Raw genomic sequence first — 27,956 nt, 5'->3', positions numbered from 1 at the left:
TGGTATTCCGAGGAAAGGAAAGAGATTGCCACTGTTTCCTTTAGGAATATCTCACGTTGCGGGGCGCTGCTTCCCCCCCATATCCATCCAGGCTAGAAGACGTTATTTCTGCACGCTGTTTAATCTTGCAAAAATGAGCAAATTCGATTAAGGCAGAAGCAGGAGCCCCATTGCCTTTACTGATCCCCGCGTTTCATCAGGAAAATAAAGCGGCTAGCCCGCGCTGAAATCCTCTGCACTCTCCAGGTAAGAAGGCAGCACCGTACCCTCCCGTCGAAATAGTCTGTCAAGAGCATGTGTATATTTCTCTCTTGTTTATGGAATTCGTGAGGGGAGGGGGTGAAGAAGAGTAGCATGTTCGTGATTTAAAGGGGGAAAAAATAATTGCTCTTACTTGGTGATAAGAAATTCAAATGCTTCTCTTAAAGGTAACTGCATTGAAGAGAAAATGAGGTCCCTGCAACCAAGTGGCGAAAATAATACTTTGCTCGACCTCCTTTTACTTTCATTTTTTTTTTATTTAAAAGGGTAAAAGTGTTTTAAATATCACCGTTCGGATTGTTGAGGTAGCCCAGTAAAATGACAGGAGACTGTATTCTGTTCTGCTGCAGTGCTCTAGAAAAATAGTCCTAGGTGGAAACTACACTGCACAAGTGATAGACAAATATTTTAAATAAGCTGGTCTTCTCAGAACCTGTTTCATGGCAATATACTGTGAGCGTATGTTACAAAATGCGTAGAAATTTAAAAATTTAAACAACTCATTTTTCTCTTTTTCTCATGATCTTACCAAGGTCAGGTGCATTTCATTTCCATGTTTGTCCAATCAGACTTTGAGTATAAAATTCTCTGTATTTCAGCTATGTTGCCCAGAACACACCAGCCCTAACTGAAACGGTAGGCTTTAAGGAGAAGCCTGCCTTCCAGTTTTGAAACAAGCTAAAAGAATTAAAGCTTAATTTCTGCCATATTGTTTTCATGAGTCTTCTTGGATCACAAAGCAATGCTAAGTTAGCATCTTTCTGTCTTGGATCTTACGCAGAGAAAGATTTCTGTGATGGGAAAATGCTTCTTTTTCCATCATCACTTTCTAATTTAAGTAACAGTTATTATATATGTGCATTGCATATTTATTTAAAGAACACGAAAAGCAGTCTGTAGTCAACATGATATTTTGTTTACAAGACATATTTTCAGCCTAGCTACCCAAAGAAGTACCAATTAAATTTTTCTTGGTACCCCTGGGCCTTCCTTAGTTCTTCTTCCCTGATCCTTATCTTGGAGGATATTGTGTGTGTGTGTGTGTGTGTGTGTGTGTGTGTGTGTATTTTACAACAAAAAGACTTACTAGCTTTATTGCTGTTGACATCACAGATCCAAAACCTGTCTTCAAGCATTTGAGTTCAAATTCTTGACTGCTTATGTAGGTCAGAATACTTAACTCCTTTTATACTCTCAGCTTCTTAGGAAATGTGTCTAATAACAGAAAAAATATTAATTTCTTTATTTTAACAAGGAATATTCAGGTTTATAAGCATCCAGGTTGTTGTTATTTATATCAACATGCATTTATTTACGACCCGCTGTGTACCATTCCTTATGTTAAGAGCTAAATTTCTACATACAGATTTCTATCAGGAAATCTTAAGGCATAGATTGGCCAAACGCCTTTTGATTAACTGCACTAGACTAAGCACGAAGAGTGGGACTGTGGCAGGGGGGAGGGAATGCTTCACAGACCCACATGGCCAAGGCTAAGAGCCTTCCAGTAGAGGGACATTAGTAGAGGCAGCCACAGTGTCATCTTGAAAATGAAACTGTTTGCCAGCAGGAAACATGAGCATTGTTGCCTGTCATCAGATGCTACTCAGCTTTAATATTTGTCTGCAAGCCTGCTTTAGATGCAGCTGTTTTAAAATCCTGCTGTTTTTATAACTGCTTCATTTTGGTAGACTTAATAATCCTTTGATGGATAACAAGATGCAGATTAAACCTCTACGTAACTATTAGATAAAACAGTTCACATGGACACAACATACATTAAGCTAACATTTATCGAATGCTTGCTGTGTGTTATATGTACTAGGCTAGGCTTCACTGAAGAATTAACCCAAAGCACAGTCATTTCCAGCTTAATTAAGACATAGCTTTATTCCTTATAGCGATAAGGAAAAGAACTTTTCAGTACAGAAAAGAATACTGTGGAACAGCTTCTCATCCAACTGTGTGGCCTTAACAATTTTATAAGCTTTGAAAGAAAAAAAAATCAAAGGTCTTAGTGGAAGTATGTAAAGTTGGGAGATTAATGGAGGTGTGCAGAGTAGATAAGATAGGCTAGCTGTACAAAGTGGAATCACCAAATCTTAACAGCTGCTGAGAGAAGGATGGGAAACAGATTGTTAGGATGTTTTGAGAAAGAGATAAAATGTTAACAGATGAATAATAATGGCAAGTCATATCTACATTTCTTTTGTTCTGAATAAAACGTGGTTTTCTGTGGTGAAGAAATTTCTCCTACACATTACTTTAAGTTAACAGTGTCTGGTTTACCCACAGTCCTTTGCAATAATGTTGAACTGTCTAGAAACACAACAATAAAACAGTAGGTGTGGGATTCTTTCCATCCAGAGCCCTAATTCCTTAGGTCTAAGGGAGATAAACAGATTAGACAAGTTTGCCTTGAAGGGTTAGTGGACACAGATGTTTAAACTCATATGTAGATAACAGAATGGTAAATTCCAGAGGGTTTTCTGAATGGCTGGCATGCTTTGGCGTCATGTTACACAGAGATCATGTTACACAATTTGGAGAGACCTTAGAGGTAATCTAGTTCATTTCCCTCATTTTACTGATGTCAAAACTGAGGCCCAGAGAAGTTAGTTGACTTGCCCAAATTCACACATCTAATAAGTGAAAGAACTAAGATTTAAACCCAGTTCTTCTGACTCCAAATCTAGTCCCATGTGTCAGTATTTCAAAGAGTTATATTCATGAAATAAATTTCTCTTCTGCATTTCCCAAAAGATTTTTTTTAATCTTTTCATGAAGAATGGTAATAATAAAAAATAGCTAACATTTACATAGAACTTAAAAGTGTGAAAAGCACTTTATGTATATTATCTCCTTTGATCCTCACAACAATCTTTGGAATACTAGTGTTATTCCCATTTTACAATTGAGGAAACTGGCTGAGAAGAGGTTAAATAACTTGTCCAAAGTAACAGCTTGCATATGTTAGAAACAGTATTTGAATTCAAGTCTTCCAGGCTCCAAGTCTTTTGTTCTGTACTTGGCTACCTAGCTTTGGTTTTCTATGAAAAACTTCCTATAAGTATGTTACTAGTTATTCAACTCTGGAGAAGTTATTACCTCTAAGCCTAATCTATGTCTACATCTGAAAACTAAGGATCATAATACTGGTACTGGCCTATCTTGTAGGGTAAAACTCCTCTATAAATGTGAGTTATCACTTTTATCTTTATGAGTTCTCTTCACACAACCAATTCCTAAAAATAAATACTTAACCCTCGGAAAAGGTCTAAGCAACATTGTTTTTTCATTTTTCTTGCTGACTGAACTAAAGATCAACAAAATATTTTCATTCCCTTAAGAGTGCCAGGACAAGCTTTTACTCTCCATTACAGAAGACTGGAAGGAGAAGTCAAAAATACTTGCCATGATGAGGTAAGTCCTAGGACTTTTATTTGGAAAGTTACTTTTGTTGAGTTCTTTTAGACAAAAGTATTTTTAATTTCTTGAAAATAAAATTTCTATTCAGAGTCAAGGGCTTGGACTGAATATTCCTCAAGGTCCTTTTCAGGTCTGATTCCATTAAACAATCATTCTAGTAGAATAAGACAAGATAAATATGTACATGAAGTATAAAATCATGTCTCAAACAACCAATTTAAAACAAAGCCTTAAGATTGTGAAAAAGCTATAGCCAATAGTAGTAGCGCAGACACAAGCTCAGGAGTCATGAATTGTGACTTTGGCTCTTCACTGCTTTTGTGACTCTGGGGAAATCACTTATTCACACTGGGCTTTAGCTCCTCCATCTGTGAATTAGGTTTAGGCTCTCATTACATCTCTGTTGAACCAGCATCTCTTAATTAGTCCCTCAGCCTCAGATATTCTGCCTCTTCAACCTACCCCAACTTTTCCAATGAATTATTGCTGTAAGAGTAATCTGCCTAGCACACCTCTGAACCTCGTATTCCAGAACATCCAAAACAGTACCTTGCCTAATAAATGTTGCAAACTCTTCAGTAAATATTCATTAAATAAATGAATGAATGTCATTCCCCTGCCCAGACATCTTCAGCACCACTCTCTGCTGTCTCTCTCCCATTGTCTGTGCAAGAAGTCTACTCTCAGACTGTCATTTAAAGACCTTCCATGCTCTGACCCTAATTTTCCATTAGCTTTGTATCACACTTTTCTCCTTCATACACCATACTATCCATGTAGGGCTATAACTGTCAATTTTGATGCTCCAGTCAAACAGTACCAAATGTTTCTTCAGATTATTTAGGGGTAAGGAGCAGGTTGAGGGGTAGGAGAGAACCCATTACTAGGTCTGCAAAGGAATGAACCAGAGACCCCATGATACTGACCCACATGAAGTAAGACCCCAGTATATCATAGAGTTATTACTATGAAGAAATATAACTGGTATTTTTACTGGTTTATCTGATCTAAGCATTCATTGGATCACAGTTCTAGAGAAGCTGGAAGAAACCTCAGAAGTCATCCACTTTATCCCTCTCCTTTTGCAGAGAGAAAACGGAAGGCCAGAGAAATTAAGTGACTTGCTGGAGGGCTGATAGCATCCCCACATTGGAATTCATGCTGAGGTCCTCTGACTATAAATCCAATGTTCATTCCATGAAACCAGGGTCTTTTTTCCATGTCCTAGAACAGTGGTCACTAAACTTTTTCTTTTTGTTATCATATATTTCTTTCAATAAAAAGTTTCTTTGCATGCCTCTTGATATGGGTATGTTATTTGTAAATTTTTATAATGGACTACTATACTGATTATTGTGTACTTCATTAAACTTATAAAAAGAATAGATATTTAAAAAGATGAATTAAAATGAAATAATATTTGATTCTAGAATAAGTAGTGAGCCACAAGAGTTTGCTGAGTAGAGGAATGATATCATCAGATATGTGCATTAGGAAAATTATTTGGAAAGATTATTTGTTACTTCTATTCCTAGGGATCTTGAACTCAGGGTCCAGAACTGTCTCCATTGGAATTTGAGGGGAGGTGGTGGTGGTCGTGGTGGTAATGCTTTGGCCCATTGGAGAGAAATATTGCTCGGAATCAGGGACAGGTTCATGGAAGACATTTTAGGTGACATGCCCCAGACAGATCAAAGCGCTGCTATCTCTGTCTGCCTGCCTGTCTTCCTGTCTGTCTGCCGGCCTGTCTCTACCTATTTCTCTACCTATATATCTGCATCTTACTAGAATGATTTGAAATAGTATAGTTATTATTATACCCATTTTACTGATGAAGAAACCAATTAGAGGAGTTAAGCAATTTGCCTAAGGTATATTTTGTTGTTCTTCAGTCATTTTAATCATGCCCAGTTCTTTTTGACTCCATTTGAGATTTTCTTGGAAATGATCCTAGAGTAGTTTGCCATTTTCTTCTCCAGAGGAGGAAACTGAGACAAGGAGGGTTAAGTGACTTGCCTAGGGTCACACAGCTAGTGAGTATGTGAGGCCAGGTTTGAACTCACAAAATGATTTCCTAACTCCAGGCACAGCACTTTATCCACTGCACACCTAGCCACATAAATGTAACTGTTATTATTATCATTAGCATTGCCTTCACGTATGGAAAGCTTTTTCAGTGACTCTTTCACTCCCCTACTAAATAAGTGATTCCCTATTTCCTAGGATCCAATATAAACTCCCCTGTTTGGCATTTAAAGCCCCGCATAATCTTATTCCAATCTACTATTCCAGTTTTCTTACACATTTTCATGCACTGCAGGCCAAGCAAATTTGTCTTCGTTTTCCTTATGAGCAATACTCGCTCTCCTGTCTTCGTGCCTTTACATTGGATGTTCTCCATCCCTGGAATGTGCTCCCTCCTCACCCGTGCCTCAGAATCCCTTGAAGTTCCTTCAAGGCTCAGCTCAAGCCCTACCTTTTGCCTAAAGCCTTTCCTGATCCCCTCAACTAGTGCCTTCCTCCCAAAATGGTCTTGTATTTATTTGTATTTATATCGTGAATTTTTTTTGTTAATTGATTGATATAGCATCAGACCTGATTTTCATAACCACCCTGTGAAATAGATAGGTATTATTAACTCTACTTCACAGTGGTTTATTTTTAAAAATTATCTATTTTATTAAATACTTCCCAATTACATGTAAAAATATTTTATCAATCGTTTTTTTAAATTTTGAGTTCTCAATTCTCGCTCTCATGCCCATTCTTTCCCTCTCCTTGAGAATATAATTTGATATCTATATATATGAAGTCATGCAAAACATATTTACATATTAGCCATGTTGCAAAAGAAAACAAACAAAATAAAACAATAAAAGAGGGCAAATAAAAAAGGTAGGTTTCAATGCATTCAGAGTTCATCAAGTCTTTCTCTGAAGGTGGATAGCATTTTCCATCATGGGTCCTTTGGAATTGTCTTGGGTCATTATCTTGATCAGAATAGCTAAATCTTTCTTTCACAGTTAATCTAAATCATTTATCCATTTTGACATTATTGTGGTGTACAATATGAGGTGCTGATCTGTGCCTAGTTTCTGCCAAACTTTCCAGTTTTCCTAGCAATTTCTGTCAAATGGTGAGTTCATAATCCAAAATCTTGCATCTTTGAGTTTAACAAACACTAGATTACTATGGTCATTTACTACCGTGTATTATTATGTACCTAATCTATTCCATTGATCCACCCCTCTATTTCTTAGCCAGTACCAAATTGTTCTGATGATTGCTGACTTGAAATATAATTTAAAATCTGGAACTGCTAGGTCACATTCCTTTACACTTTTTTTCATTGCTTCCCTTGATATTCTTGACCTTTTGTTATTTTTTCTAGCTCTATAAAATAATTCCTTGGTAGTTTGATTAGTATGGCACTGAATAAGTAAATTAACTTGGGTAGAATTGTCTGACTTACCGAGAACACTTAATATTTCTCCAATTGTGTAGGTGTCTTTGTGTGAAAAATACTTTGTAATCACATAATCCCTGAATTTGTCTTGGCAGGTAGACTACCAAGTATTTTATAATGTCTGTCATCATTTTAAGTGGAATTCCTCTTTCCATCTCATCCTGCTGTTTTGTTAGTCCTATATAGAAATGCTTTATGGTTTATGTGGGTTTATATTATAATTATCCTACAACTTTGTTCAAGTTGTTGATTGTTTCAACTAGTTTTTTAATTGATTCTCTAGAGTTCTGTAAATATACCATCATATCACCTTCCCTTCCTATTTCCCTGTTGGGTAACATATATTTCTATTATCAATTGAGTATGTATGTATATATGTGTGTGTGTGTATATATACATATATATATGTATTTTCCCACTTTGAATCAATTTAGATGTGGATGAGGTTCAAGTATTGCCCCTCCCTCTACTTCTCCACTCCCCCCATGTTGTAAAATCTCTACCATCTGTGCCTCTATTATCTGAGATAATTTTCCCCATACTTTCTCTCCCTTACCCCTTCTCCCAGGGCACCTCTCTCACCTATTCACTTTTTTTTACATTTTCCCAATAATTGACTCATTCTCATTTTTACATTATCCCAATAATTGACTGATTTCTACATCCTCTTTCTATATAGAATCCTTCTTAATTCTTTAATAATGATAAAATTCTTATGATTTCTCTTTCACATTTACTTTCTTGTTGTATTTCAAAGACAAATTTTCTATTCAACTCTGGTCTTTTCATCAGGAATGCTTGAAAGTCCTCTATTTTATTAAATATCCATTTTTCCCTTGAAGGATTATACTGCTTTGCTGGGCAGGTTATTCTTGGTTATAATCCCAGGTCTTTTGCCTTCCAGAATCTCATATTCCAAGTCCTTCACTCCTTTAATATGGTAGCTGCTAAATCTTGTATGTTTCTGACTGTAACTTCATGATATTTAAATGATTTCTTTCTGGAAACTTGAAATATTTTCTCTTTGATATGGAAGCTCAGGAATTTGGCTATAATATTCTTGGGAGTTTTCATTTTGAGATTTCTTTCAGGTGGTGATGGGTGGATTATTTCCATTTCTATTTTATTTTCTGTTTCTATTTTTATTTTATGTCTTTTAGTTTAAGGATACCTGGCCAGTTTTCCTTGTAAAGTTCTTGAAATATGGTGTCTAGGCTCTTTCTTTGATTGTGGCTTTCAAGTAATCCAATTATTCTTAAATTTTCTCTCCTTAATCTATTTTCCAGGTCAGTTCTTCTGATGAATATTTCAAATTTTCTTTTTTTTCATTCTTATGATTGTTTTATTGTTTCTTGATGTCTCATGAAGTCATTACCTCCCATTTGCCCTATGCTAATTTTTAAGAAATTATTTTCTTCAGTGAGCTTTTGTATCTTTTTTTGTACCTTTTTTTTTTATTTGGCCAATTTTGCTTTTTTAAGGTGTTATTTTTGTCAGGTTTTTTTGTGTTTGCTTCTTTTACCAAACTGTTAATTTTTGTTTCAGAATTTTCTTCCTTTGTCTCCTTTCTTTGCCTAATTTTTCTCCCACCATTTCATTTGATTTTGAAAGTCTTTTTTTTAAGCTCTTCCAGAAATTTTTGTCAGGTTTGTGTCCAAATCTCATTTTTCTTTAAGGCTTTGCTTGTAGCTGTTTTGACTTCGTTGTCTTCTGAGTTTGTGTCTTGAACTTCCCTGTCACTATAGCAGATTTTTATCGTCAGGTTCTTATTTGTTGTTGTTGTATCGCTCATTTCCCCCCTCCCACCATTTCTTGATTTGGAATTTTATACTGATGTTGTATTCTGTTCCAGGGGGATAGGGGCAGAAGAAGGGCACTTTCTCAAGAAAGCTCTATAAGCAGCTCTATAAGCAAAAGTTATACTGAGCAAAAAATTAAGGCTTACATATTTAATTGGAAGGTGCCTTGAAGGTAATCTAGTTCAGTGCCATCATTTTTGACATTAGGTCACCTACAAGGGCTATATATGACCTGCCCACAGGGATGTAGATTGTGAGTAATGGATATGGGGTTCCAACCCCAGTCCTCTGACACTAAGTTTGTTCTTCCCATTGTACCATGCTGAATTGCTCAGCCTCCCTGCATTTTTAGCAGTTAGTTATTCTTTTCCCAGAAGAAGAGGTGAAAGACAACAGTGTTAGGCCCTTGGAGCTAACACAGCTTGGAAAAGGTGGCAGAAGTTACCAAGTGATCATTGTCACTGTCACAGAGGCAATATCTTTATAACTTCCAACTGCTCCGTTTCCAGGTAGACCAATCACTTCAGTCATCTTAACAATTGAGCCTTATCAGTGAAGGAACGATCATAGATAACCTAAATTCCTGAAGTCATCTGTGCCATGGACAGATAACTGAAAGGCCCTATCATCCTGCGTTTTCTTGTTTGAAGTCTGCTATTTTCCTGTCTGCCTCTCCTGCTATTTTATTTCTTTATTTTTAACAATATCTATAGAAAACATAAGAGCCAGCATATCCTGGTAGCTAAAGAGTCAGCCTTGAAGTCAGGTATACTGTGTTTGAATCCTGCCTCCAATACCTACTGGCTGTGTCTCTCTGGGCAAGTCAGTAACCTCCTGTGTACTCCAGGTCAGTGCCATCTGCAGAAGTAGAGGGTATTTCTTTGTGAGTAATTCCCTATACCAATGAAATCACAGATTGTATTTTTTTTTTAAAAAAGGGACCTGGTTTTGAATAATTCAGATGCGTGCTCATGACTCAGATTGTTAAAGAGGGATAAGAGCCTACCACAAAAGTTTGGGTTAAATTATATTTTGATCTATGATTATGAGAAAGTAAGGAAACTAGATGTAGTCTTGGCCTTGATGGCTGTGGCTGTGGCTCAGGGTAGGGTTCTGCTGGCTAAAGGACTACTATCTAGGTATTTAATGATTCATTAAATAGGGCAGCCAAGTGGTACAATAGGTGGAGTACTGGGTCTGAAGTCAGGAACACTCATCTTCCTGGCTTCAAATCAGTCCTCACACACTGACTGTGTGATGCTGGGCAGGTCACTTAAACCTGCTTACCTCGGTTTCCTCATCTGTAAAACAATCTGAAGAAGGATATGGCAAACTGCTCCACTATTTTTGCCGAGAACACCCCAAATGTGGGGTCACAAAGTGTTGGATCACAACTAAATCAACTGACAACATCTACAAAAAAATAAAAATGTAATTTTTCCCATCTGAGTTTATGCTCCCCCTGAAATCTGTCCTTGGAGAACCTCTTCTCTAATGGGACAATGAAATAGCTTTTTCTCTAGGGAAAATTCTTTGGGTATTCTCTGGTCTCAAGTTGAGCCTCGGTTTGCATTAAAGTTGCTTTTAAATTTATTCTGATCTTCTCTTGGCATCCTGGTTTGCTGGCAATTTGTTACATTCTGATCAAAGAATCCCTTATTCCAGAGTATCCTCAATTCTCATTGCAAAGGAAATAATGATCACAACTTATAAATGCAGAGTTTCAGCATCTACAGATCACTTTGCTCCCAACAAATCTAGAATATAGGCAGTGCATGCTTAATTATTGTTCCTTGTTGTTTCTTAGCTGAGAAAACTGGGGTGCAGAAAAGTTAAATAATTTGCCCAACACAGCTTCTAAGTGGCAGAATCAGAACACCAACCCAAGTTCCTTTCTACAGACCCAGTGACCTTGGAATTAAAAATGCATTTGCTTTTTGCTACCATGGGCTTTTTCACAAAATTATGAAACTGACAGATTGGAGAACACTATAGATAAAATAAAATGAGATTGTAGTGAAGCCAAATTTCTCCTGCTGCTCTTACCAAAAAGATAGAAAGGTGGGGGTTAGATGATAGTGAAATATGACTTCAGAAATGACCTGATCCAAAGAGGAGTCAAATTGGTTCTGTTAGGGAGGAAAATTATAGTGGGGGCCCCAGGGATCTCTGCTATTGAACTTTTTAGTCTGTAATTTGGATAGCAGTATGTATGATGGCACACTTAGCAAGTCTGCAGATGATACAGTGCTGAGGTGGGAGGGAAATAGCTAATGCTTTGAAATTCTGTTATGAAAAAAAAGTGTTCCAATTATACCAGTTTTCTGTCTCTCCTCTAATTCTCCCTTTGCAGGGCTCACTTTTCAACCTCCTATCAAGAAAACTCAGGTTCTGAAACCAAATTTCTATATTCTACATTGGAATAAGTGGGCTTCATGTTAGTTGGGATGTCTTTACAGGCTCTTAAGAATCAGGCCTCGTGGCAGGGCCATTTCTGTATCAGCTGCCTGAAAGGGTCATTCTGCGGACAGTGCTTTCCCAAACCTGAAAGTGTTATCAGTGTATTTTTTTGTGATTCATTCATCCACTGGCGAAGACAGAGGAGACAACTGTGTCTGGACAATTTGATGCAAATCCTCTGGTGATATACCAGAATAGTAATCATTCTGTCACCATTTATAGTAACGTACACATCAGCATTAAAAAGATTGCTTTTCTTTAAATGACATTGAATTCCCTTTTCCTTTTCAATCTCATCTGTTGGTGGTTGAATACAATTTTTAGTTTGTTTACTATCCATTGAAACTCATTTCTGTCTTTCCTAGCTATATCTAAAATATTAGGCAGTTAAGTAGCTTTAGGGATAAAGTTCTGGACCTGGAGTCAAAAAGGTCTGAGTTCAGATCCTGATTCACTTACTAGCTTTGTGACCCTGGGTCAATCACTTAACTTCTATCTGCCTCAGTTTCCTCATTTATAAAATGGAGATGGGAATATCATCATCTGCTTTCTAGGGTTGTTGTGAAGATCGAATAAGATAATTTTGTAAAGTTCTTTCTAAACCTTAAAGCATTACATCAATACAATGATGAGGAGGAGGAGGAGGAGGAAGAGGATTCCTGTGACATGTATTAGTGTTCTTGTAGAGCTTATGTTGGCAATGTAGTTAGACTGCATATTAGTTCTTTGGAGGTAACAAAGTTTTATGTGTCCTGTTAAAAAGCATATAAGTTTAGGGGATTTGAAAAAGTGGAAAAGTTCATACTATTTCCAATCTTTCATCCTCTTATCCCCATTTCAGGGAGTGCTAAATGATCCCTGATACCAGGCCTCCACACATTTCTTCAATCCACAGCTATTCAAAAAACCCTGACATAATCTTTTCATTGGTTAGGTACTTCACTGAAATTGTCAGTTAATAGTTTTCTTTTTGTCATACCTACAAAATCTATCCATATTGAGGAATAGTGAATTATTAAAGAAGAGAATATAAAGTACAGTTTGGGAGTCATGGTTAATATTTTCATTGCTTTACTACAGCTGGATAATCCAAAAGTTACCTGAATACCATGAATCATCATAATTATCAAATAAGACTTATTAAGCATCAGAATAAACAAGGGACTGAGGAAGCAGTATACAAAAATAAACTCAGACCAATACATGTGATTCTTTGCCCTGGGATCATATATTCTAATGCAGTGATAAATAAATCAAAAATAAATCATGAAATGTTGTCTTTGTTTTTGTTTTTCAAATGACAGGCCTCACAGAAACGTAAAACTGAAAGTTGGAAAAGATCTCATCATAAATGATAATCTTATCGTAAATCTCTTTGTATCCTAGAGCTCTTTAGAATTCTGGGGAAGCCTCTGGACTCTTTCTCAAAATAATTTTTTAAAGTGCAAAAAATAGAATATACCAGATTTCAAAGAAAACAGTTATGTTGTAATACAGTTATCAAAATATATATGCATATAAATACATACATATATATATTATTGACATCTGCTTAATGTGAATTAAGCAGGTTGCTAACCCATGATCTAATTGAAATTATATCTGCAAACAAATTCCCACTGTGATATATCCACCAAATATGTATATTCCGCAGTTTTAAGGAGAGAGAAAGAGTACATTTTCCCCCAGGTGCTACTTATTTTACTATGCTTTTTATCATTATGTTTAGTATATTAAATGACTTGTGGGTGGGAGAAAATGCCAGTAAGGAAAGGATAAATGAGAAGATAGACTATGAGTGAAAATTAAGAAGATAGATATTGATGGATGGAGAGGAAGGCAGTGCCTAACAAGAGATTGCTGCATTTATGTACCATGTTCTGGTTTTTTCCCAATCTATCCTGTCCAGATAAGAGGCAGATCATATCAGCTATGGTCATTCTTATGCCTTCAAATCAAAGCTTAAAGCCACAAAGTGAGTGACAGAATTTTTCTTTCTCCAAAGATCAGAAAGCTAGTATGATACATTGTGAAATCTAGACAACTCTCAAGTTGTTCTTAACAGTCATGGATCCACTCTGTAGGCTCCATTGTCTCTGTGTCTAATGGAGGTACAATTTCTCAGCTGAAAAGCCTTTCTTCAAGGTCACCAACAATCTCTCCTTCATCAAATCCTTTTTTTTTTTTTTCCCTTTATGTTTTACTTTTCCACAGCATGTGGTACCATTGACCACCCCCTCCTCCTGGATAGTCTTTCATCTCTAGGTACCTATAATACTGCTTTCCTAGTTCTACCTGTTTCCTATCTGACTGTTCTTTGTCAGTCTGTTTTGCTGGTTTAGCATCCTTGTCCCATGTCCTGTGATTGGATATTCTCTGGGGGTCTCTCCTAGGCCCTCTTCTCTATTTACATGTTCCCAAACAGACTTCTTCAGTTAGCCATCTCAAACTTGACATGTCCAAAACAGAACTCATGATTTTTCTCTCAGTGCCCTTTCCCCTTCCTGATTTCCCTATTTACATTGAGAGAACACTGCCAGCTTCCCAGTTACCCAGGTTCACAACTTGAGGCCTCATCAATTCTTTATTCTCCTGTGACCCTCATAGCCAATGGTACAATAGATTCTTCTTCTACTGCATATCTTGTATCCATCCCTTATTCTCCACTCACATAGCTATCACCTTATTTTAGACCCTTGTCACATCTTATCTGGACCATGGTAATTGCTTCCTGAAACTCTCCCCTCTCCAATTCATCTGCCTCACAGCTACCAAATTCTTCAAGGATATTCTTCAAGCACAGGTCTGGCTAGGTTGCTCTCCTACTCAAGAAATTCCGATGTGTCTCTCTTCCTTCTAGAATAAAATGCAGTCTCCTCTATTTGCCTTTGAAAGACTTCCATAATCTGGCTCCAGCCTACCTTTCCTGCAGATGACTCATTTTCATGCATTCATTCATTTCATGCACATTCTAGCCTCACCAGCTTGCTTGCTGTCTATGTAAGCAGTACTCCATTTCCCAATTCCATGCATTTGCACTGGCTATCTCCCATGCCTAGAATGTGCTTCTTCCTCACCTCGAGTCCATAGAATCTCATCACAACCTATAAGAAACCTGCCCTGATCCTTTCCATTTGCTAGTGCCAGTATTGCATGGCATTGTATTTTATGCATTAACAGGCATTATTTGCAGAAGTGGTCCATAGGCTTCCCCAGACCGCCAAATAGCTCCATGACTTTAAGAATCTTTGATTTAAAAACAGCAAGGTGAGTTTGAATCCTGCCCTAGACATTTACTGGCTGTGTGACCTTGGGCAAGTCCCTTACCTTTATCAGCCTCCATCTCTAAAATGGAATTAGCAATAATACCTAACTTGTAGGCTTGTTGTAAGGATCAAATGAGGTACTAATGTGAAGAGCTTTGCAAATCTTAAAAGGGCCGTATCACTGCTAGTGGCATGTTAGATAAAGAACTGACCTGAGAGGCAGGGAGAGTTGGGTTCATGTTCTGACTCTAACCCGTATTAACTGTGTGACCTTGTACAAGTCATTTAACCCCACAGTGCTCTGGACAACTCTCTAAAACTTTAAGTTGTACAGAAGGTTCCAGCCTGTATTGGTAGAGTATGTTTCTTCATGAGGAAATTCCCTAAATCAGTGAAATCACAGGTCTAGTTCCTATTACATACGAATAATTTATATTTAGAAAAACAGTAGAAAAATGAATATGAGATGCAAAGTCATTTCTACACATACAGATGGGGAAATTAAAAGCAATGCTCAGATTATTATTCATCCCCTAGGATTATTTCATTGTGTATGTTTATGTTTTGTACAGACACATATATATAAACATACATACACACATGTATTTCATAGGCACTGCAAAGGGATGATAATTTGGATTATATAAGGAGAATATCAGACTAAAATGCATTTTGGAAAGTGCACCATGTTGTCAGTAATCACAGTCTGCTCACTCCTGCTGAACCCCATCTTAAAAGTAAGAGTCTCCCAGTGATACTATGTAGCTGCAAATCACGGAAAAGCCGCATCTCAGACTCCATTGGAGATACGTGTAGTGCTCATAGATGGGCTGCAACATTTGATTAGGGATAATTTGTAACTGAAGAGTGGCCTAAAAGTTATCAAGGAAAGACAGAAGTAGGCCAGTCATGAAGCAAATAGTGAGGGAGAAGAGATGGATAGCTTGAGAGTTCAACTGGTATTGACAAAATATTAAAATTACCATGAGGCTGTCTCTAGCACCATGAATAGATTCTTTGTGGGGAAAAAAATGGATAATAATCACATAAAATGAGGTATGGAGGGGGTGTGAGCTACACCGATGGAAGGAATGCCCACCCTGCAGTGATTCTGGCTCCACCGAAGTATTCATTCAATAATATGATGGTAGCAAAAATTAAAAAACTTTGTAGTCTGCAGATTCAATGGCTAATTATAGAAAAGCTATACAAAGCAAGGACTTTATTGAGCACAGTGCTACTAGGAAAACTAAACTTGGTGAGAAGCTGTGTTGTGCAGTCATATTCCATTCAACTGGCATTTGTTAAATGCTCATTATATAACAGTTACTGTGCCAGACTAAAATACAAATATAGAAGTAAGTCCCTGCCCTCAAGGAATTTATATTCTACTGGGAAGAAACCATATGTACAGAAAAGATAAAATACAAAATAGATGAAGTCATTTCCATGGCTATGGCACTAGGAATATACAAAAGGGTTACAAAGGAAATCAATTATATTTAAATACAATCATCAAAACATTAAAAAAAGTTCAGGAATCCCAGGTCAAGAACCCTTGTTTTAAATATACCCCTTTATGATACGTGTTGAATAGGTAATGTAAAAGTATTCAGATCTGGGAACTTCTGTGAGGGGGTAGAAAAGCTTGTTCCTGAGAAGAGTCAAGCAGGCACTGTTAAAGGTATTACGTGTGATTGGGACAGGTTCTAGGTTTTGGTTTGTCTTTTTTAATATGTGTAATAGACTATTGAAATATTAAAATTACAATATCAAGTAGCTTTTATTGTTTTTCTTGACCAGAATTGCCAATGGGTAATTTATTAATTTCTGCTTCAAAAAAGGATAGTTTCTCCATATAAGTTGTATAAGACACTATTTTCTCCTGTTCTGCCAAGGACAGACATAAAGATCCTAATCAGGATGTTTTGTGGAGGAAATACCAGAAATAATTCTCTGCTAGAAAAGTCTAGACCCAGACTTTTTTTTTCAGAGTTAAAATATATGTTGTAGGGGACTTGCTTTTGATTCTAAATTACAGGGAATTTTTCAAGCCCCTCAATCCTGGCAGCAGTTTCCCTCTTGATTGAGAACATTAACAACATGAATTGTTTATATAAAAAACACAAGTTAAAGGTCTGAGGCAGAAGGTATGTAAAAGGTGAGTATTTTCTAAAGTCTCAGCTGAGCTGCCCTTGAAAACTAATCATTCTTCAGCCAAGGTTACTCCATGAAGCATTTAATTGGTATATTATTCCTGGCCCCAAATGAGAAGGAACTTGGATTGAAAAAAAAAAATCATTTGATTCAACTAAAAAAAAAGCTTAGAAGGTCAGAAAAGGCAACCTTAACTGGGAAGATTAATTTGCAGGCATATTGCTTGTATAATACTTGACTTTGGAAAAAAAGAACACATCTTGACTAATGCTAATTCTTTCTATGGGAACTGTGACTAAGGGGAAAGGAGAAGTTTTTCTTTGCTTCACTTAACTAAATTGCACACCTCCTTCCCCAACAATCTCTTTTTTGCCATAGATGAATTGATTGAAGGAAATGGAGATATTGAGGTCAGAGAGGAGAAGGTTGTGAGAAGTTAGGATAGAGTAAACAATGATGACTTTCTTCAACCATTTGAAGGGCTGTCATGTGAAAGAGGAAATACATTTATTTTGTTTTTCCCCACAGGGTAGACCTAGAAGCAGTAGGGAGAAGTTGCAAGGAACTTTTTTATGATTGTCCAATAATGGAATGGTCTGCCTGTTGGATGTAGTGAGTTTCTTCAGGCATACATAGGTTGGATGGCCCATACTTGGGTGTATTCCTAGCATCACAGGAACATATATCAAAAAAAATGAGGGAGCTCACAAGTCGTCTATTCCACCCCCCAACTCCTGATTTCACAGATGAGGAAACTGAGGCCCAGGAAAATGGAGTGACTTGCCCAAGGTCTAACAGGAAGTAGATGTCAGAGGTAGGATTTAAACTCAAGTCCTGTGATTTCAGTGCCAGTACTCTTCCTACTCTATTTTTTTTTTCAAGTATGAGTTTGACAACTGGTCAATGAGGTCCCTCTCTACTCTGAAATTTTGAGATTCTTTCTTTCACAAAGACACCTCTTTTATCTCTAATTATAATGTTAAGATTAGAGGTTCTTAACCTTCTATTTTTGTATATGATGAATTCCTTGAGCAATCTGGTGAAGCCTATGGACCCCTTGTCAGAATTATATTTATAAATGCATAAAATAAATACATAGGATTACAAAAGAAAACAATTATGTTGAAATACAGTTATGAAATTATTTTTAAAAGTTCACAGGCCCCAAGTTAAGAGGCTGCGTTATACATAGAAAACTGTTGTTTCAGTCAATAAAATGCTCCTAAACAGGCTAGTGGGGTGTGGTTTTTCCATATGCCAAAAATAATATGAAATAAGTTTAGGAAAGCTCAGTTGTAATCAGACCTGCAACTAGCAATTTTGACATCCGAGTCAAACACCTTAAAATGTGTCCAATACAGTGAGCGTAAAAGATGCGTTCTAGTCAACTCTTAAAACCCAGTTCAGGGGAGAAAAGGCTTGCTGGGCACAGGGAAATCTTAGATAATAGGACACCCCACATCCCCCTGTGGAATGTAGACAGAGGACCTGGGAGATGACAAGAGGTGACCCTTGCTGGGGAATATCCTGCTGGGGAAAGAAGCAGGACACATCAAGGGAGAAGCTCACCTTAAGATCTTACCACAATGGAGAGGAAGTACTTCTAGTATCAAGTCTAGAGTTACATCACTCCCATACTCAGTATACCCAAATGGCTCCCTCTTGACTCTAGATCAAATACAAACTACTTGTTTATTTGGTGTTTAAAGGATTTTACATCCTAGTTTCAACCTTCTTTGCTAACTTCATTATACTCCGCTTCACATGCACATGCATTGTAGATGGACGAGTAATTGGATCCATCATTGAAGAAGAAAATGGATCACATTTAAGTAGGATGGATCACATTTAAGAAATTACATAATTATGCTTTTATATATATATATATATAAAATTATGCTTTCAACATCATACAAAAGCAAAATTTTAGCATCATTATTCTTGTATTGATGCTCTTAGGCTGTGAAACATGGAGCATTACATACAGCAGAGAATCAAAATTTCAAGGGATTCCAAAGAATAGTAGAGAGAGAGAGAGAGAGACAGAGAGAGAGAGACAGAGAGAGAGAGAGAGAGAGAGATGGGCATAACACAGTAGCATATTTCTATACTCATTTGAGCACCAGAAATTTGTTAAAGATCTCAAAGTGATGTATGATTGGAAAAGGGACGTTTCCTTGGAAAAGATGTATGATTGGAAAAGAGTTGGTAGATACAAGGAAGAATAACAGATGGACAGCCCAAGCGTTGCACCAGTATCTATATGTCCAAATACAAAGGGAAACAACTCTAGAAATTAGATGGACCAGTTATGGAGGATCAATGGGAAGTTGCCAATTAAAATCACAGAGGATTAGAAGGTATTACGATGATCTATACCATACACCTCTTCTCTTGAAGTACTGGTATTGTGTCTAGTATATCCTAATGTATACTTTTCTAGTTGTAAGTATTTTATAGTATTGCATTTGGTAATCAATTGCACACAAGATGGAGGAGTGACTGAATAACTTGGAGAAGCTGGTAAAGTTCAATTTTTAAAATACTGATAAAGTTCCCACTATATAGCAAGGCCCTGTGCTAGGTCCCAGTAATACCAAGACAAAAATAAAATAGCCTTTGCCTTCAAGGAACTAAAGTTCTAGGGGAGGGGGAAGATTCAACATGTACACAGACAAAGTCATATTGCAAAATAATAATATGAAGTAATAGAAGTAATATAAAGAAGCTTATGACAAAGATAATTACAAACCCTGTGCCCTTAAAGAAACATCAGTCTAGCACTATAGTATAAAATGGGATAGGGATAGAAAGTTTTTTATTTTTTTAAAAATTTAGAGAAAATCATCATCTAGTAGGGAGTGAGCAGATAAAGAGACTTAAAAATAAAATGACTTTAACTGAAATGAGGTGAACAAAATCCCTATCACACGTACAGAGAGGTGAGAATTTTTAGTAACAAATTGAGGCAAATGAGTAACAGTCACAACAGAAAAATAATGCCTCATTTTTCCTTACTACTGTGCCCAAGATCTTCTGCCTGCAATAAATTGCAAGTTTATCTTTCTTAGACTAATTCAATTCCAGCTCCAGTGAAGGGAAGAATTAATAACTGCTTGGTGAGTTTGAGCTAAGCAAGCAACCTTCAGGAGGAAAAAAATCCAGTCACCAACTTTTTATGCAATTTCAAGTGGTTTTTGTTTTTAGCTGGAATCATCTGAATAGACCCTCTTCGCTACAAAAAATGAAATGAAATCTAGAGATGACTAAGGTGAATATCTTTCCTTTTTACATCAATTTCCATTACAGGTGTTACCACATCTGCAAACTTCCTGGGAGGGTGATGGGAATCCGATTACTCCGGTTCTCTTCCATCATCATCCTTGTGTTACTGCTGGTGGCAGGTGCCTTGACTACCTTGCTTCCTAACATAAAAGACGATAAAATGCCCACTTCCCGCAGAGATGCAAAACCCCAGAGCCAGTCGGCCTTGGATTCCTTTACTCTCGTCATGCAGACCTACAACAGAACAGATCTGTTGCTGAGGCTGTTAAATCATTACCAGGCGGTGCCTCATCTGCACAAAGTGATTGTTGTCTGGAACAACATTGGGGAGAAGGTGCCAGAGGACTTGTGGAATGCCCTTGGGCCTCATCCTGTCCCTGTGATTTTCAAAATACAGACTGTGAACAGAATGAGAAATAGACTCCAGACCTTCCTGGAACTGGAAACCAAAGGTAAGGAGCATCTGTGTTCTCAGTATTGCTAACAGAGCAATGCTTGGGTCTTCAGCCTTCTCACCTGTTTGAGTTGTCTTTAAAGGTGGTGAATTGACTCACTGGGGAGTGCTTTGTAAAGAATAAGGACTCATTTTCCTGATACCTAGAAATTTTTCAGGGTTAGGGAAAGAACCACATAATACTATCATAGAAACTGATAGTATGGGGGGAAATACAATTTACTCTACAAGTATATTATTGTGTATCCACAAATACTTAAATTTTCTTTTGCCATGTTTAACATTTCTTGCCACTATTGTCAACCCCTCCAAATAGCACTTTTTGTTTTTAGGGACATTTTGTGAGACAAAATTTCTCTTAAAATTATTTGTGTTATTTGTCATTTCCTTAGCTTACAAAATAATCGTTTTGGGTTTTGATCCATTACAAAAAATCAATTATGGTTCAATTAGCAACTTTTTTTTTTCCTACTGACAATTCTCCTGAGGAATACAGGTGCTAATAGGGCCCTGCCACTATTGCCAATTTTTTTCAGTTAAATGATTGCAAGAGAGGAGAGCTGCATGAGTAAATCCTCTTGCCTTTATATTTTTGCTAATTTTTGGAGTTTCGTTTCTAAGCTGTTGGATTCAAATGGTTTCATGTCTTTTCTTTTCAGCAGTTTTAATGGTGGATGATGACATGTTAATTAGCGCTCATGACCTCGTTTTTGCCTTCTCAGTTTGGCAGGTAATGTTGGCTCTTGCTTCATAAAGGTATCTTATAAAGCCCCATTTAATAAAAAATAGACTATGATTGGATCTCTCAAAACATGGAAGAACTTGTTAGATAAATAGAAACACTTGTCTGAAGTCAAACAGGATCAAACTAGATCTCAGACCTATTTTGATATGGAAAGGTATTATTGTGTGCTGCAGAGGAAGACCTAAAAAATACTTGAGATGATTGTGAGGAAATGGCAAAATCTAGTGATTTAAAGTTGTAATGTCATAGATTTTAAGTCAGAAAAGTCCTTCAAAGGCATCTAGCCCAATCCTCTCGTTTTATAGGTGAGCACACTGATGTTCAGAGAGGATAAGTGACTTGGCCAAGGTCACATAGGTAGAAAGAAGATTTGAATCCAAGTCCTCTGCCCCCAGATCCAGCACTCTAATTACATAATGTAACTAACTGCCTTTTGGGGATAGGTTTGGAAGGAAAGGAGAAGAAAACAGGTGAATGGAGAGCAGTAAAAGCTACTTCCTCCCCTCCCCTCAGACTTTTTTCTTTTTCTTTAGCAAAAAGGAAAAATCAAAGACTAAAGGGGATTATTTTTTCTTTAATTTTTGACCACTTCTCTCACACTTGGTTTCCTCATTTATAAAAAATAATAATAATTGGATTTTCTCAGTTGGTCAACTCATCAATAAGGATTATTATCATGAGGAAACCACTTCATAAACTTTAAAAATTCTATAGAAATAGAAAGGATTTTACGAATTCTTTCTCTGTTCTTCCTTTTTTCTATACATTTTGGGCAGATCCCATTGCAATAAACTCAGAGACTAGCCAGAGCTTTTAGCCATAATAGAACTTTGTTGTATCCAAAATAAATGGGTCCTTGTCTGGAACTATGGAATTTTGTTGTTCTTATATAGTGATTTTGGGTAACAATGATTTTTGTTGTGGTGAGGTTTGACCTCTGTCATAAAGCAAAGAGAATATGTTGGCATTAAATCAATCAGCCTACAACATTTTTAGCATTGTGGGTGAGACCAAAGTATCAGACCAAAGGCCTACTTTTTCCAGTAACTTAGCCTCTTGTTGAGGAGATAAAACTCACATTTATGAAGTGAGAGAATAAGAAAGTATATGCAAGGGGTCAGTAATCTCTAGCACACTTATTTATAGGTGAAGAAATTCAGATGCCAAGATTAAGATATGCCAAGAAGCTAGGTGCCCCAATGTATAGAGCACCAACCCTGGAGTCAGGAAGACCTGAGTTCAAATTCAGTCTCAGATACTTACTAGCTGTATGACCCTGGGCAAGTCACTTAACCGCAACTGTCTCCCTCCACCCCCCCCAAAAAAGGTATGTTAGAGTCCAGGGGAAGATAGATTAGTGGATCTCTCTGTTTAAATCAGTGGCATCAAACATACTACCAGGTATATAACAGAATCAGAGCCAACTGGGTGGCACAATGGATAAACTCTGAGCCTGGAGTCACAAAGACATAAGTTCAAATCTAACCCCAAACACTGGTTTGTTTCTTCCTTCCTATATATCAGTGCCTACTTGATGAGGGTAGATATCAGAGGATTATGAAGAACTTTCCCTAGAGGTGCTAGTTGTCACCACTGCCAAAGAACTTAAGTTGAATTTCAAGGAAGATCTCATAGAATCCCCTTTTCAGCTTCTTTTTTCCTAATTCCCAGTTATAACAACTTGGATATTGTACATGTGCATGTACACACACAGACACACACACTCATATGCCGTATAATAGGATTGTTGTCCTCTCGTTGAATATGCATTCACAACAGCTGACTTCTACTTGAATCTTTCTAGAATTTACCCATTCATCTGAAATCAAAACTGACCCTGAATCCATGGGCTTTAGAAGTAGCACAAGGCATTTAAATGCTGGGATTCCTAATAAAGAAGCACAACGATTTTGACTATAGTAACTCTTCTGAGTTTGCTGCTTAAGACATTTTCACCTCATCAAATATTCATTTATGATAGGTGGCCACAGTTCGCAACAATCAGCGTTTTCTCACAGCTTCAGTTTTCACATCCCGTCTAATGAAAGGGGCCAGAAGATGCTGGGCCAAAAGCTTACCTCTAATCAGCAGCTAGGTCTTGGTGCCACATCAGCAATATTTCAGGGCTTGTTTTTACAGAGCACACAAAAGCCAAAGGTCTAAGAAGAGATTACTGTTTGAAACAAAGGGCACCATCCCAATGAGCTCACAGCACCAGAGAGCACGAGACAGTCCAAGCACTGCAGTTCATAATAGTGGTCACACACTGGGGCATGTCAGGCAATCAAACAGTATCTTCATCTTTATTTATAAATCTACTGAGGCCAGGTTCTAGTTCATTGGTATAGGAGTTTCAGATTGCCCCCAGATCCCCTTTCAACTTTTCTTTTTCTGTTTCTACCAGAAAAAACTAGTCTTCAGTGGACTGCCATAGCCCTCGAACCCGGCATTTGTTTTTCTCTTTTCTGACCTTCATCTAACTTCCTCTCATCGTTGATTCACATTTTATTTTCATGGTAGTAAACAGACAGAGCACTGTAAGGTTTAAAAGTACTTTCCCATAACAAATCTATGAAGTAGTGAATGCAAATATTGTTATCTCTATTTTCCAAGTGAGAAAACTTGCCTTGTCATCATTAGTGTCACAGTGAGTGTCATCATTAGGATTCTAACCTATGCCTCTCCTCGTGGTAAGTCCTGGACTCTTTCCACTGTAACTACGCTACTTCTTAATGCCAACTGCCATAATCATCTTGGTTTTCTAGAATACTTTAGCAACCTGTCTACTTTCCATAAAGGTTTTTATATTTTCCAATATTCAGAGAAAAGAAACACACAAACCAAGAGAAGTCCAAAAAGAAACTTTTAAAGCCATTTCTTCCTTCTTTCCTTCATTCAAAAAACATTTAAGTGCCTGCTATATGCCAGGCCCTACACTAAGTACTGGGGATTCAAAAGGAGGCAAAAGACAGTCCTTGCCCTCAAGGAGCTTATAATCTACAACATGCCAAAAAACATACACAAAGTAAGCTATCAGGATAAATAGGAAATAATTAAGAGAGAGAAAGCACTGAAATTAAGAGGGATTAGGAAAGGCTTCCTATAGAAGTTAGGATTTTAGTTGGGACTTAAAGGGGAGGTCATTAGTCAGAGAGAAGGAGGGAAAGCATTCCAGGAATGAAGGACAGCCAGAGAAAATGCCCAGAGCCAAGAGATAAGAAGTCTTCTTCCCGGAGCAGCCAGGAAGCCAGTGTCACTGGATCAAAGAATACATGTGGGAGAGTGAGGTATAAGAGGCCTGGAAAGGTAGAAAAGGGCTAGGTTATAAAGGATTTCAAATGCCAAACAGAGCATTTTGTATTTGTTCCTGGAGGCAACAGGGAGCCATTGGAGTTTATTGAGAAGGAAGGTTGACATGATTGGACCTGCATTTAAAAATAACTGTAGTGGCTGAAAGGAGGATGACTTAGAGTAGGAAGAGACTGGAGACAGGCAGAGTCTTGCTATTGCACTAGTTCAGGCTGTGGGTGACAAGAGGCTGCACTAAAGTGGTCTCAGTGTCGGAGGAGAGAAGAGGGCATGTTTGAGAGATGTTGCCAAAGTGAAATCAAGGCCTTGGCCTTCATAATCTGGTCCCCATCTACAGGTCCACCTTTCCTCTTCACACACTCTATAGTCCAGACAAACTGTCTTCTTACTGTTCCTCATCCATGGTACTCCCTTTTCTATCTTCACACCTTTGCACTGGCTATCTCATACAGTCCCTCCTCACCTCTTAGAATACCTACTATCTTCAAGTCTCAGTTCAAATGCTACTTTCTACATGAGGCCTGTGCTGACTTATCCCCCACCCCAATTGTTAGTGCCACACCCACAGAATCACCTTTTCCCTATTTAGGGCCCATTTCACAAATACATCTATATGTCCAAGTTGTCACCTCCAATAGAATATAAACTCCCTGAGGGGAGGAATGATTTCATATTTGTCTTTGTATCCCCCAGTGCCTAGCATAGTTTCTGTGACATAGTAGACCCTTAATAAATGCTTTTTGATTGATTGATTGATTTCTAAAAGTCAAGAATATGGAGACCAAAACTGAGACAATGTCATGAAACCATGCTAAAGTTTTGATAATTTTATATTTTTTCTTATAATCTCAAAACATTTTAAAGTTACCTCATCGAGCTTCATTCTGTCCTTCCACTATATATCATATCCATTATACCCATTCATTATATACTTCTAAGTAGATGGCACATGACTACAGCCCCATTTTATAGTACAGGGTTAATTGCCTTTTTAGCAAACTCCAAGGGAATGTCTACAGTCTTCTGTTGAACCAGACTTTTGTGGTATCACATGAGTAGTGCTTGCATTAAGTGGGCCATCTGAAGAGGCTTCCTTGTACAAGACATTTGTGTTGCAGTAGAATCTGACCTGCAGAGTGAACCTAGCAGACAGAAATGAAGCTACTTGTCCAGAATTAGACAGGAAGTGAGAACGAATGATGTCAGGAATAGAATAAAGGTGATGTTCCAGCTTAATTCCCTCTGGCAAATCACACTGACTTCAGCATGTCTGTTCTAAATTGCTTCTGCACTAACTGTGTTACTTTTCCCTTCCTCACAGCAATTTCCTGATCAGATTGTAGGATTTGTCCCTAGAAAGCACGTCCCCACTGCTTCAGGTGTCTATAGTTATGGTGGATTTGAGCTGCAAATACCAGGATTTGGAAATGGGGACCAGTACTCCATGGTGCTGATTGGAGCATCGTTCTTCAACCGCAAATACCTCGAGCAGTTTCAGAAACAACCAGCGGCTGTCCACGCTCTGATAGATGAGACCCAAAATTGTGATGACATCGCCATGAATTTTATGGTCGCTAAACACATTGGGAAGACTTCAGGGGTGTTTGTCAAGCCTGTGGAAATGGGCAATTTAGAAAAAGAGACCAGCAGTGGTTATTCCGGAATGTGGCACCGGGCAGATCACTTCCTGCAGAGGTCTTATTGTATAAATAAGCTTGTGAAGATCTATGACAGCATGCCATTAAAATATTCCAACATCATGATTTCCCAGTTTGGTTTTCCATACTATGCCAACCACAAAAGCAAAATGTAAAGTAAATAAATAAATAATAGTCCTCAAACTGTTTGGATGTTTGGGTAGCTTCTCAGATAAGTTTTTATAGCAACATTATGGACTGTTATCCCCTCTGAAGTTCAAGGTAGTCCCTACTCTGGTACAGGATGTGTAGTGGCAGTAGGTTGGGAAGTCCTTCCTTGCTTCAGAAATACAGACGTTGCTGGTATTGTTGCCAGGGTAGGCCTCTTGTTAAGGGATTTTTATCCAGGTGCATAACTTCCTTGGTTTGTGACATAACTGTTTACATTTTGAGACTGTTTTCCTTCTTTTCTGACTCCTGGCATTTGCCTTAAGGACTATAGCAAGCTATCTCCAGCGTCTGAAACCCATGAGACATTTCTCTCAGCTTTCTCATTTAAGGCTGCTTGCTTTCATCTCAAGCCCCAAATGCCAGCTGGGTTCATGAAAAAGAAGAAGTTCTGTATTATGGCTGGGAAAACCACAGAGGAAAGAAAGCATATTAACCTCACATTTCATACAAAGGGAGGAAATCTGAAGGCAGATGCTGAGTCCTCTGCTGGCCAACGCAACCGCTCTGTCTAGACTTATTCTGCAGGCCAGGATGTGGCTGTAATCACCCTTGCTTTGATTATCACTGCTGGGTCTCTCATGACTTGGTGGTTGGTCTTGTAGCTAAAGAATGTCTGGTTGCTAACTTCATTTTTCCAAACATCTACTGCATGGAGCACAGAAAATGCAGCCATGTTGACTTATAAGCAGCTGAAAGTCTCAAGACGTATCGAGATTCAGGTTGTGCATTTTGTCGCTAAATCTGACCTTAAGAATGTACACTCATTCACTTGTATGCTTTGCATCAGGTTTGCATCGTCATTAAAGAAATGCATACAAACCAGTTCTGTTTTAGAAGAATGTTAAAACAGGGATTTAATGAGATAATATATGTAAACCGCTTTGTAAACTTTAAAATGCTCTGTAGATGTGAGTTATTATTGTTGTTAGGGGCTGGCAGACATGCCCTTGTAGAGGTCTAATAAATAAGTTAAAACAAACCCTATCTTATTGCAATTGGTTATCTCCCGGGTTCCCAGTGTATTTGTTGCCCAAAGTCCATTTCACTTGAATTCTGAATCTGTTTAATATATCCCTAGTCTCTTCTTCTCTCTGTAGGGCAACAAGACAGTCTTCATTCTGAAGAAAACTCCAATTAAGCAAGTCACAGAAGAATTGGAACTGAATCATAAATCTAGAGGATATGTATATAGCGAGTTTGCAGCAACTTGCTATTGCATTATCAAGATTGGCCCCTTTTGGTACATTCTCTGTATTATAATATTTGTCTTCCACACAGATGTCTCGTGCTTCACCCTTGTTTGTTAGCAGTGGCAAAGGATATGTCAATGTGAAGCTAACCTTTGTCTGAAGCTTTGTTTTGCTGGAGTGATGTAAATGGATTTTTCTGATTGCCTCTCTGTGATAAATAATATTAAAACACTCATGGCCGATGGCCCAACCATACTGGTCTCTGCA

At 37.7% G+C, this 27,956-nt stretch overlaps 1 protein-coding gene across 4 annotated transcripts; it reads left to right on the top strand.

Moving 5' to 3' along the window:
- On the top strand, nt 1–27,956 carry EXTL2 (exostosin like glycosyltransferase 2). 4 transcript variants are annotated; one of them, XM_072644144.1, is made up of 5 exons: nt 1–246; nt 3,612–3,684; nt 20,148–20,575; nt 21,240–21,307; nt 25,953–27,956. In XM_072644144.1, exons 2-5 carry the CDS (start codon nt 3,677–3,679, stop codon nt 26,442–26,444), a joined length of 996 nt encoding a protein of 331 aa, XP_072500245.1. In that variant the 5' UTR covers nt 1–246; nt 3,612–3,676; the 3' UTR covers nt 26,445–27,956. The 4 variants fall into 4 exon arrangements, with proteins under 4 accessions (XP_072500245.1, XP_072500244.1, XP_072500246.1 ...); XM_072644143.1 differs by having other exon boundaries at nt 21,237–21,307; XM_072644145.1 differs by lacking the exon at nt 3,612–3,684 and having other exon boundaries at nt 31–246; nt 21,237–21,307.

Source organism: Notamacropus eugenii, chromosome 2, assembly GCF_028372415.1.
Source record: "Notamacropus eugenii isolate mMacEug1 chromosome 2, mMacEug1.pri_v2, whole genome shotgun sequence".
Classification (NCBI taxonomy): Eukaryota; Metazoa; Chordata; class Mammalia; order Diprotodontia; family Macropodidae; genus Notamacropus; species Notamacropus eugenii.
The sequence above is the reverse complement of the archived record's forward strand: the minus strand, read 5'-3'. Positions and strand labels throughout refer to the sequence as shown.